The sequence below is a fragment of the Gigantopelta aegis genome, chromosome 9 (assembly GCF_016097555.1).
Source record: "Gigantopelta aegis isolate Gae_Host chromosome 9, Gae_host_genome, whole genome shotgun sequence".
Classification (NCBI taxonomy): Eukaryota; Metazoa; Mollusca; class Gastropoda; order Neomphalida; family Peltospiridae; genus Gigantopelta; species Gigantopelta aegis.
The window spans coordinates 28,982,035-28,995,239 of NC_054707.1; the positions used below are offsets into that span (position 1 = coordinate 28,982,035).

Here is a 13,205-nt window from a genome sequence, read left to right on the forward strand (position 1 = left end):
CATTTCCAAAACGGTTCTGAAACGTTTTAAGACGCTGATGGGAACACTGCTTCAAAATTCTCACCGATAAGCACAGGTTTGTAACTTAACCAAACTTAGTGTCCAGTTTTACGGGTTGAAACTACGGTCTGCGCCTTTAAGCTTGGGTGTCACAAAGAGCCAGTTTTAACGGCTCAGTGCATGGGGAGGTGTAAGACGACCACACCGACTTCTCTCTCGTTAATAACTTACAACTAACACTGACCAGTTAGTTAAGTGTGTGCCCAGGACAGCGTGTTTGAACCTTGATTGGATATAAGGAAGGAAATATAAAAAGAAACGACGACGTATATATATGTAATTGCAATGCGTGTATTTAATGTTTAGGTGACGTCTTTCACTGCTCTACGTCTTCAGCGGATGGCCCACTGGTTGGTGTTCGGGTGCTCGATCTTAGTCGGTAAGACTTTTCGGATATTTCTCATTGGAGACGAAGTTCATTTTCCAATGAATGCTGTATACAACTCATTATACGGAAAGCGAAGAGGGAATATGGTTTGCAAATAATTTAACCAGTAACTTATATTCTAGACAGGCAGCCCAGATAGCTGAACGCTTGAACTTAGATTAGCCATTTCGAAAAAAAAGTCAATTCTAATAGTATTTTAATTATCAAAAAGGGGTTCAGAATGCTTTTAAATAAATAAAACTACACTGAAATGACAAACATCTGACAGCTTTATTAATATACACCAGCAATTGACATTGCTGGAATAAAAATATGGTGCCCATCTTGAAAAATATGGCTGCCATTTTATAATTTTAAGTGAATCATTGATGGAATCATATGTGCCAAATGTTATGCTTATATTACCATTTGAAAGGTTATTTGTGTTATCTTATCTGTCAATAACGCTAATAGTAGGTAACTATGTTTTGAGGAGATTGTCATACTTTTACCCCTATATTTGCTACACCCACCGTCAGACTAGGTACAGCATGGTTTTAAACGTATAAAAATAAAATAAAATGACTTTTTTTCTTCTTGTTTTTCCTTTTTATCCCCTTTCCTTTCTCTCCTTTGAATTCCGTCTCATTTCTTCCCGATCTGGCAACTCCTATCTTTCAACGTTTTTCGCTGTCCACCTCCACATCCCAGTCCTTGTCTCTCCAACCGCGACAGGTACTTGTCTCTTGTGGCTATCCTTGCCACACACCTGCCATTCCCCATCACCTTGGGGATTGTTCAGTAGTTACTTCTAGCATTGTTAAGAGGCACTTATAATCAGCTACTATACACCCCTACTACCGGCTAATATAGAACAACTATTAATATATATCTGAATATGGTGAGACGATATGGCGGCCATCTTGACAAATGGCCACCATATTGAAAATACAACTGATTCATTAAATGGATTTGAAGAACGCTCAAGTTCCATATTTGTATCACCATTTGAAACGTTCTCTCAGTTATTTGAGGCTATAAGGCTATTAGTAGTTGGCAATGTTTTTTTTAGGGGAGAGCCCTATTTGGACCCCCATATTTACCACACCCACCACAAGAAACCTGTTTACCAAAACGTGTTTCTTAACATAGATTTGTTATGATGAGGAATACGAAAATGAAGGTCTACACAATGTTCTCTCCGGGTGGTTCTTAGCTCGATCTGACGCCGGGCTAATAGTCTTTGCGTGAAAGATGCAACTCATAATGAATACTGTTAAAACAAACACATATGTTAGACGTAAATAATGTCCGCAAACTCAGAACAATCACTGTAAGAAAAAAGATAAAAATGTTTTATTTAACGACGCACTCAACACATTTTATCTACGGTTATATGGCGTCGGACATATGGCTAGTCACTGTAAGAAACGTTTTTGTGACATAGAAATGTCTTGTAAAAAATATCAAGGGAGTTGATATGGGTTTAAAACTTTACGTTATTCATTATGGAGTTACATGCTAATTTATCGGTTCTCTTTTGACGCAAATAGACTATAAAATAAAACATGTAAAATGGATACTAAATACATGTACGTGCACACACACACGCACGCACACACGCACGCACAACACACAAACAATATTTACAATGAACATTGCCACTTAACTTCTTATAACTATATACATTCTTTTTAATATTTCATGAAGAATTCTGGCCGGACCATACTGTACCATGATACTTGGAGATCTCGGAGCAGACATTATCAAAGTGGAAAAGCCAGGTACTTTCTGTCAACTAATATACACGTTTAATTTGGTCTGCACTTGTAGCCGGAGTTCAGCCAAACCGAGCAAAAAAACGTCCGCTAGACTGGTTTATAGCTTCACAGTAAATCAAATGGCCATGTCGGGAACTAGTTAAAACGTTTGCTTGTTGAACACAGGGCAGGTTACACACGAGAACCGATACGTTTTTCACCAGTGCCGTAGCTAAGATTTTGTATGTGTGTGTTGGAGGGGGTGGGGGTGGGGGGTGAATTCTTAGAACGAATGAGCATTTAAGGCGCAAGACACTAAGGGGTCCGGGACCTTCCCCCCCCCCGCCACTGGAAATATTGAAATCTAGAGGCTCTGAACTATCATTTTGCAGCCATTTCAGAGAGGTTACATTAATACATTAATTTCAATGACCAGGAAATTTGTTCATACATTTCAAATACAGTTTGTGTAAGACTAATTTCCGTACAAAAATACAAGCACCTCAAGCGAGCACTCAACCGACTGAGCCAATACCAATCGTGGGGCACTGAATGGGACGGAAACAACTCAATGGGTGTGGTTGGATCCTACAACCCAATCATCTCAGGACGGTGCTCTACTGACTGAGCTAAATCCGACCTCTACAAGTTTATAAAGTATACATGTACAATCATTATTAGGTGACTGACAAGAAAATCAGCATTTTCATTTACAAAACTTTACGTCATAGTACTGGTGAGCGGTCTTGTTCGGATTGGAGCGTGAGCGTCTAGGTGTTTAGTTCATACTAGATTGAACCATTTGTAGCTGCGTTTCGTCCTAATGTTTGTAGTAGGTAAATATTTTATGGGATACAGTATCTCTAAAATTATGGTCAGTGGAAACACAAGATACTGATGTGATATTAAGGCGCACCTCAGAATTGTGATGATATTTTGATGTGTTGTTGTTGTTTATTGTTGGTGGGTGGTTTTTTGTTGGTTTCTTTTGGAGGGGGGTTTGGGGTTTTGTTTGTTTTTGTGGGTTTTTTTTGTGGGGTAGGGGTGGTGTTGTTTTTATTTATTTATTACTTTTAATTTTTGTATTTTTAATTTAATTTAATTTTTTTTTTTTTTTTTTAATTGTTGAGAAATTCATCCTATTGAAACATCAGGGTACAATACTTCGATTGATAAAAAAGCAACAACATTTACTCGTCTTCAGACAAGATTTGAAAATCGTGGGTTGGGTGAATATGTAGGTGACACATACCCATAATACAAGATTTTACAGGTAAAGGGTGTGATTCTAGAAGCTGGGGTCCTCCTTTCTGTGGAACTGAGAGTGCCTACTTCCTGTGTGTTAACAGAAACAAGAAGGTAAAAACGCTTTATTTAAATTAACTACATCTAATACTGTTGTCAAACTGTTGAATATGATATATATCACAAATTCAGAGGATAAATAACATTTGCAGCCACGGTCTTGTTCATAAGATGTATATATTAGTACGTGGGCCTATCGGGCCTCAAAATATGCAAATGAGTTAAGTTACGTGGCCACTTCTTATTGGCTGAGCTCTAAGCGTGGGGACGTGGCCCTCGACATCATGGCGTGGGAATGCTGACCTCAAAGCGTGGCGTTGGTGTTAACTGGATTAATGGATTTGGCAGCTGTTAGCGTGGGTATCCAAACAAAGGCTACAAGTAACAGCTGTGCTGACGTCATGGCATGGGGACGCCGAGTTCGAAGGTGGCGTCGCTTTTAACTGGGTTAATAGTTTTGACAGCTGTCATCATGGGTATAGGATGTAAGGAGGGAAATTTCACGTGACTTGCCCAGAAACATGTCCTAATATGGTGCTGACCCCGAGGAAGCGCGGGGACCCTGTGGATGGCGTGGGATATTCGAGAAGCTCTGCAAAAGCAACAAAACGAGTCCGACAGATCTTGGCGGTCAGATATTTGTGGTGGCTAAAACATGGAATGGGGACATTGCTATTCATATTCATCAGTTTGAAGAAGATCGTGATAAACTGTTTTCCACCAAGAAAGGCGTCCCTCTGACGATGAAACAATGGTTGTAACTAGCAAACTTCAAACAGGACTTGAACACAACGTTTACGTCGACACAAGTTCTACAGGGGTGTCAGGTTTGCATACAGATATCACAGTCTATGTCATAGTATCATACGTATAACATGTTTCGATCCAACAGCTACAGATGTGCACAAGATGTTCTGAATGTGGCCAAGAAGATGTTCAAGCAGGGGTGGGGTTTCTCCTCAGATCTTCGGTTTTCCTCTCATGGAACATTACGTTTCCTCGCATTTTAAACGCCCTTTCCGCGGGGGTGGGGGGGGTGGGGGGGGGATTTGTTTTTAAAAATCGGTCATGTAAACTTCTGGGCCCCAGATTTTCGAAGCTATCTTAGCGCTACGATATCGTAAAACTGTTCTAAATGAAACGTCAAATTACGTTGTGACGTCATTATGAATCTAAATACGGCCACGTTTCTTATTTGGTTTCATTTGCAAAGAGAGTGAGTCGCGATGCAACGTGGGATATCTGATTTGTGTTGGCACTTCAGCTGCATGATGTTATCTGTCAATATGTGGAAGTTGACGATCTCTTTAGTGGGGTTTGTCAGCATCTGGGAAAAGGTCTTGACATCGTTTTGATGGATGATGGAGGGCTGTCATGTTGAGATAGAGCTTGACCAGAGAGCCTGTCCTGGATTATTCTTGATGACACTCTTTCGCAGCTGGATGCCTTCTCTCTGTCCGTATTCTTCCACGTATCGAGCCTTGTCCCCATCCATCTTGCACCATTCCGGCCATCCACTGGCTTCTTGTTTCAACTGCAGAAAGGTGTTAATATATTATGCAAAAAGTCCACCTCTTGGAATCTTGATCATACTGTGTGGTTTCGGTCTAGTGGTAGACTTCATAGATTTTGAGGACTTTGTAGCCTTTCTCCGTGACCTGGATTTCATGAGTACACCAAGCCCCTAGGACGACCTGTTCTTTGTCCGAATCTTGATACTGCATCTGCTGTTTCTTGTCTGTGCAGGTTCGACGCAGTGGAAACTTTCGGTATTTTCTTGCAACTTTTGATTGTGTTCGTATTTCCAAATGTCCACGATTTTATATTCCTTGTCTTTGAAAACATTACATTTTGTTTATGGTCAGGGCGTGTAGTTCTTTGATTGGCTGTATGGTTGATGACCGTTCATGGGGATAATACTTCTTGCATCCATGCCACAGGCATCCAAAGGCCGTGTTTGTCTTGGCACAAATCCTATAATCCATCCAGACGATTGTTGGTGTCTGAATCGCAATGTTCGCTGCCGTTCAGTGCGTGCTGGATATCATATTTTTGAGGTTTTCGTGATGCATCCACTACAGCCATTGTATAGACGATTGACTCAAGTGATCCCTCTATATATATCTAGCACTCGGCAATCGGTAATCGGACTCGAAATGGTCTCGTTCTCGTCGATAATGATTCCTTGGCATCGTAACTCTTGTTCAGTCATCCACTTATCTTCACTGACCTTGACTGGCAGCGAGTCATCTGGGTGCTCTCTGACAGACACCCAATCCAAAAGGGTCTTTCCATCAGACAAACTGACCTGTTGATAAAAAATTTCAAACAGTGTACCCATGTAGACCGAGGCGATGTTGATGAACTGCAAGAAGTGATCTATCCCATTGATATAGCTGAAAGCCTTTGTGTCGACATTGATTTCCATTTTGCCAGAGGTTTCCATCATCAGTGTTTGGAATTTGAGACAGGCTTGTCTCAGTACGACAACATCGGAATTGCAGCATTCTCTCATTTCTTTATGAAAATCGAAGATGCCCATCTGTTTCTGGTGCCATTGTAAGAACTCTCCCCTGTCTTTCATTTCCATGGAATTGACGCTGTAATATTTTGCTTCTGGGAAAGGTCCACAGTAATCTTGATTATCCTTGGTGTTTCAGTAATATGGGAAATATCTCTTTTTCAATTTTTTTTAACACAAATGGTTTGGGTAAGGCTGCCAGTCTCATGGGTAAAACGTTCAGGCTGTCTATCACGCGAATGTCGAGATATGGGTCATTCTACAGAAAGTGCCACTGTTATGTCCTTACACAATTTTTTCTTTATATATAGAAAACTAAATTTGTTGTCTTTAACGATACCTTATTAATAATATCATCCTGTCGTAGCATTTTTTTCTCTCTGGTAATCAGCTGTGATAGAGATTTTATTCGAGATTAGTGTAAAATGTCATTGGTGTTACCTGTCCCTAGCATAACAGTATACATAACATGCACTGTTAAAATATATAACAGAATACATAACACCATTAATGTAATACATACTGATGGCTGACTTACCCACTAAAGAAGGAATCGTGTAAATGTTTTCCATATTCAAAAGATGGTGGGCAATATAAGCTTGTCCCAGAGTTTTATGCCATTGTTGTTACTGTATATACTTATGCGAAAACAAAAGAAACCAAATGCTCTCTGGATGAAACATTCCACCGATAGATATCGGCCATCAAACGTATTTGTCAAAAACAGCAGACATGTGAACAGTTGTGAATAGTTTTCTTTAAATGTCATGAATGTGTTGTCAAAATATAAAAGTAGGTTTATTCACTGTCATTGTCGTGTTTATGTAATGTGTAACTTTTTGTATGTTATTATAAACATCGTATTTCTGCTACAATATGCAGTTTTTCAGTTTTCTCAACTGTTTCTTTAGAGAGCATGAAGTAAATATGTGCTTATTTGTCATTGGTGTTACCTGTCATTGGTGTTACCAGGTACTGAGTAACACCAATGGCCATTAGTAACAGCTATGACGATGGCTTTTAATAAGATGCCGTTGTCCTCGCTTTGCATATTTTTGAAAATGATTTGAAAATTAAAGGGACTTGTGCAGCATCATAGTTGCATATGACACTTTGGGTAAAATAAATGTTTTCAACTTTTGTTGGAATGTAAAGAGTATATCTTCAACGTCCCTAACTACGTTATGCTTGGTTCGCGCAATTAACATGTTGTCGTCTGCTTGTCGTTCATTTGTGAGGTTTTTCTTCACAGTTAATGAAGATTTCCATTGACAATAAAGTTCAGAAAAGTCTAAATACAAAACTTTACAAACCCCTAAAACCATTAAAGGTCTACATTTATCAAAAACGTATTTCACTATTGTTTGGTATCTACGTATACCTTTTACAATATATACTGAACAAAAAAAGAAACTTCCGATTTGTACATATAGTATTTGTTGTGTTAAAGAATTCATTGTGTAATGAAATTATATAGGTAGTATTAGCCTTGAGCTGTATTATCAGGATTCATGAATTTTATCGATTATTTTTGCACTGTTAATCGTTGACAACGTGAAATTCAATTTGCATGTGCATGCATGGTTCGACATGTCCCGTGTAGTATTAGGCCAATGTGTTTTACTTGTCTTACTGACATTGTTGTCAAGTGAACGATGCCAAAAATACCCAATAATTTACGCGAACAGGCGATTGGCATGCTTGATGCTGGCATGTCGACAGAAGACGTTGCAAGGCATGTTGGGAGTTCTAGTCGAGCGATACGAAATCTTCGCGTAAGATTTCAAACGACAGGAAGCACCAACGACTTGCCACGTCGTGGACGTCCGCGTGTGTTTTTTTTTTTTTACCCCTACCACACTTGGTCAAAATTTCTCCGAGTTTTTGTTAACATATGGCCATGATTTTTGCACCAAACGATGCATCATGGAACACTCTTTAAACGCATATATAACAATTATTCCCCCGGTTTGTTTTCATCAAGTTATGTTCAAGCAAAGTTAGCGGAAGTTTCTTATTTTGTTCAGTATATATGAAGTATCAATAAAATAAATGTTAAAATATTTACCCGTTTATAATATATTCGCAATAAAAAGTCGCATTTTCCCCATCGCTTGCCAAAAAGCCTCTGAACTCCAAGAGTTAAGTCACATGACCCCGTGACGCGCTAACCGGCATAACATGAAAGCGTGATTCGCAGCCTTTCAGACATTTTACATGGAAGTGGAACACGTGTATTTTTCAAACGTGAAAATGTTATTCTTCTGAATTAAATTGTATGTGTGGAATATTATTTTGAAGATATCTTTCAAATGTGAAACATGGTGAACCATTGTTCGGTGTATGGATGTACAAAAGCTGCAGTTAAAGGCAAAATAAGTTTGCATATTTTTCCGAAAGACAAACCGACATTGTTTGCATGGAAGCGGTTTTTAAACCGAACACGTGCGTATTGGAAAGGACCGTCAAGATGGGGTACGATTTGCAGTAACCACTTCACACCTGGGGATTACAATTATCTAAGATGGTTGATGGGAATGGCACCAAAACTTGTTCATGTTCGGGCTGTACATAACAAAATCCTGAACATCGCCCAAAGACAAAAATAGATAGGCCTACCGAATGTTAATGCGATCTTTTTTCTAAAAAATATTTTTCCTACATTTATTTTTTTAACATATATAAATGCATCGTTAACATTCGGGCTTTTGTTTTTGTCTCCGGGCGACGTTCGGGCTCCGGGCCGCAAATAGGCTCGCCGGATCATCGTCGGTGTACTCCGGTTGAAACTGATAGGGAAGTACCCCTAACGGATTTTCTCCTTCTTCCTCACCAGTCGAGGTAGCATTAGAATAAATAGAAAAATGCGACAAGTCCGAAATGTTCAAACTAACGTCCGATAAGAATGAGCTATTTTCCCAAGAATCATTACATGCTGTCGCCATGCAAACCTACTAATGAATGAGTGGAATTCACCTGATGTTACGTCACAGGTCAGATGCGGGTCGGATCGACTGGATCAGTGTTTTTTTCCCCCGAGCGTTTTACAAAAAGTCGCTTTATTAATAATTGGGGTGGTATTTTTGTTTTTTATGTTTAATAATGTAATCTTTATGTATTTTTTAATATATATATTTATATATATATATATATATACTGTGTATTAATAACGTGCCATGATTGTGGACCTTTAAGTTTACTATTGTCCGTCCCATCCTTCTACAATTTAAGTGTTTTTTGTTAATAATTTCAGTTTGGTTTGATGTAAGAAGACAAGTAAACGTGTTTTGGAAGTAGAAACTAAATACTATTTTTGTGTCCAATTTACAAAACAATCGGCTGAGAAATAAATAACATGTAGTAAATTTCATAGTATGAAAAAAGGCGTTCCCTGTGGAACCAAGTCGTTTTTGTTTATTCCTTAAAATTACCGATATCGAACCCACTTGACTCGTAGAAATTGACTTACAATGAAGGAAGACGATTAAAATTCGGTGCGTGTCACATGACCTCATAGTGCAGATGAACAAGGCCAAATAATTTAATGTTTATGACTTTAATCCCCCTATTGTTAGAATTTGTTTTCAGGTATTATATATTCGATCTACAATAGGTATACTACATTTTTGTGTCTGACTGTAGTGAATAGTAGACAAATAATCCATTCGTAACAATTGTAAATAATTGTATAAATTCTGTTAATTAAGAATCAACTCATTAGAAAATTAATATTTTACAATCTATTCACTGATATGAACGTAATGCCTATAGATCTGTATTGACATAAAGTTTTGACGATGGGTGTTGGTAAAACGCGGACCGGACCGGAACGCTGGACAACCTGATTTTTTCTTTTAAAATAAATATTAAACAAAGTGTTCGTTCACTGTGCATACCGTATATCTTCGCCTGTAAGTCGATCTCGGCTATAAGTCGAGTCCCTAATTTCAAGCCCTGAAAACGTATTTTTTTATTGACCCGTTTATAAGTCGACCCATGAAAAACTACTTATAAATATTGAAATATTTCTTATTTTTAGCACATGAGAACAATAATATTTGAACAAAAGAAAATTATTTTACAAACTTCGGTTTTCACGTTTTGTACATCGCAATATGATCAGACTATTCCAATCAAACTATCATTATTACATAGCATCAAAACGAAATATTCCCTTAGAAGAGAGTGAAAGCTGTTTGACTGTTACTGTATAGTACTGTACAGATGGTTTTGTGCACAGACAACAACTTTATTTATAAACACTGACAACAGATCACTACGATAAAACTGAAAGTATCACGTTTTGCCGCCATATTAATACATGTAAGGAGGATAAACTCTGGAAAGTACACTGGTTTTTGTACCAAATGATGTGTGTCCCTATTGCTCTAGATAAGTGAACTGCAGAGATCAGTCTATTTTAAGGGAAAGCTTAGTAATATTCATGAAGTTAATCACCGCCAAAACATTGTTTGAACAACCATTAATGCCAGTGACCAGATTTCAAAATAAACTCCGGCAACAGGTAGTTAGTATTGTTTACATTTTTACTATTAGTTATGACTGTTAATTTAACTAAGTGGACTGTTGTCTTGGCATGTGAGTGAGATAGTACGCCTTTTCGCATAACCAAAACCGTTCTAATGCCAAAAAAAATAGGTTATAGAAAATAAATGTGTCAAATTAACATATTTGAGTATAAATACATGGCATACTTCAACAATAAAACTTGTAAAATAATCCCCAAAACAGTAATATTTTTTGGTGAAATTTTTTTACCCTCTTATAAGTCGACCCCCCAAGTTATAAAATAATTTTTGGGTGAAAAAAATTCGACTTATAGGCGAAGATATACGGTAGTTCAGAAATATATATTTTATCATGTAGTTGTTTTTAAAAATTGAAATATCGAACCGTGCATGCGCGGAAATGTTATTTTTCCAAATGCTAAACGCAGTTACAAAGTACTAGATCTAACCGTTCCTTTTTAAGAGGTTAACTTTATCATAAAGAAAAGTTAAAATCATACCGAAAATGTATTACCAAGTTATAGCCAAATATCGAAAAATTACATTACGTATGTTTTCATTTCTAATAAAGGCTACTTAAATTTTATTTTTGAAAATATTGAAAATCCTGCATTAAAATAGCTCGTGAACAGTGTTGGTATTTGACTGCTTTCGCTCGTCAGATACCAAAACTGTTCACTCATTTCATAAAAATGGTATGACAGGCAAGCTCGTTTAGCATTCTATATATATTTCTTCTTGTCTTGGGTGTTACATCAAGTCTCACAAGAGTGACACATGGATTGCTCGTTAACGGGTTCTGTCTTGCACTGATTACAGGCCGATTCCGCCACCGAATAAATGGGCATGTGCTGATATTTTCCACACCACGAGTTGTTGCAGAGTTGACATCGAGTTGCATGACTGCATGTGCCCTTTGGGCAGGTATGGCAAACCCCTATAGGTAGTACCCTTCGTCACATGCCATCTTTTTGTCTTCACGACACTCAAAAAACACAAAAAAAACCACAACAAACAATCAAAATGTTCCTGCTGCGCCAATGGATTTAGGTGCTTGGTAGCACAGATGATCTTCGAGCAACTACTGGTTGCATCCTGGGCACTTCCATTCTCCACCAAAATGTTGTTGTTTGGGTCCTCTTTTCCACTTCAACTTCTTTCTTGCATGTGTTACATTTCCAAAAACGCTGGCATTTGGAAGGTACGACGTGTCCTTGCTTGTCCATCTTCATTTGTTTGTGTCGATGGAAGCAGTCCATGGATCGACACGCCATGTGACAGTGGATGCACGACATCTATAGATCCGTCTCAGAGCATTCCTCACTGTAGCAAACGATGCAAGTGGTCGAGTAAGAATTTTTTGCTGTTGTAGGATTTCAGACAGGTCTAGCAAAAGTACGATGCCGAGAAGAATCTCATAATGATAGCAACTCCATAAAAGTGAGGCTGTGGTTGCTCCACCAGATACCGGAAAATCTTGGATTGAGTGGATTTGGGATCGCCTACTCGTATAAATGTATTGCCGAGTTTTGTACTGGCCACCAGGACCTGTCATTGCAACAGTGCTTCAAACGCTGGAATGTTGTTGAGACTTCAACGCAGATCAGTGTCGATCACTGCGAGTTCACAGAGCTTTATGTCAAGTTTCTTCTATTCACCACGGTTCCTATCTTTTAAGCTCTTGTAAAACGTACTTTTAGATGATCTTAGGATCATATCCACGGCATTGAGTCTACTTGGAGTTTTGGCGAGATCCTTCCATTCCATGTTGGTGACTGCAGTTTTGCCCAGGTCACGATGACAATAGCTCGGGGCATAAAGACGGCGCCTCAGCATCGACTTGATCCAGCTGAAATTTGACGAAATGATGGAAAAAATGGATCTGCCAAATGCCGCGGTCTTTATTGACGAAGAGATCTAGGGGGCATCGAAAATATTCAAACAAAAACTTCTGAAGAGAAGGGAGATCTATATACAGAACTCGAAATGGAAAAACTGGTCAACCTTTTTACGGCCTAACAAAACGACATGCCAACCACTGAACACCCAGAACACCATGGAGAAGACGAGGACACACAACTTCTGGATAAGCTTGTTGCTCACTGGAGTCCAGAAGAAGAAGAACAACAACAACCAACCATCAACGAAATTAACGAGTTGACCCGCCTGAGCCTTCAGGATAGCGAATTTTCAGAAAAAGGCAAAGAGCTACCGTGCAGATCCTGTAATGCAACGTTTTGCCAGATCTCAGGCTACACAAGGTAATGTGTAGCCGAAGGCCTCACAAAGAAGAAAGTGGATGAAGTATCAACATCGATGGGACCACCGGTCAAAAAACAAAGGACCATTAACCAATTTTGGGGTGTCGGTCGAATAGTTGTCAAAGAAAACAACCCATCAACTTATAACTTATAAATAGGAGAAGAAACCATCAAAAAGCTCGGTGCCATTGACACAACTTACGGTAGGGCCAAAGCATCTAGGGGTTGCACAACAATTTTCATGCCATGTTTGGAGGAGGTCAAACGTGGCATGCGAGGTAACGATGTCAGTGGAGTTGTTATTCCTCATCACGATCTTAATGGGCATACTGTAAACCGTGAAAAAAATGCGTGCGTATAAATTTCGCGTCGTTCGCGTCCAACCTTATGTCGCGAAATTAA

At 38.7% G+C, this 13,205-nt stretch overlaps 1 protein-coding gene across 4 annotated transcripts in view; it reads left to right on the forward strand.

Annotated features, from left to right (window-relative positions):
• Positions 1-13,205, forward strand: part of LOC121381171 (succinate--hydroxymethylglutarate CoA-transferase-like) — a 59,253-nt gene that overhangs the window by 6,634 nt on the left and 39,414 nt on the right. For 3 of the 4 annotated variants that reach the window (XM_041510344.1, XM_041510343.1, XM_041510346.1), the window contains exons 2-4: positions 367-439; positions 2,138-2,211; positions 3,461-3,546. In XM_041510344.1, coding sequence (XP_041366278.1) covers positions 367-439; positions 2,138-2,211; positions 3,461-3,546 — 233 coding nt within the window. The remainder of the gene's footprint in view (positions 1-366; positions 440-2,137; positions 2,212-3,460; positions 3,547-13,205) is intronic. The other variant, XM_041510347.1, reaches the window with a different exon arrangement.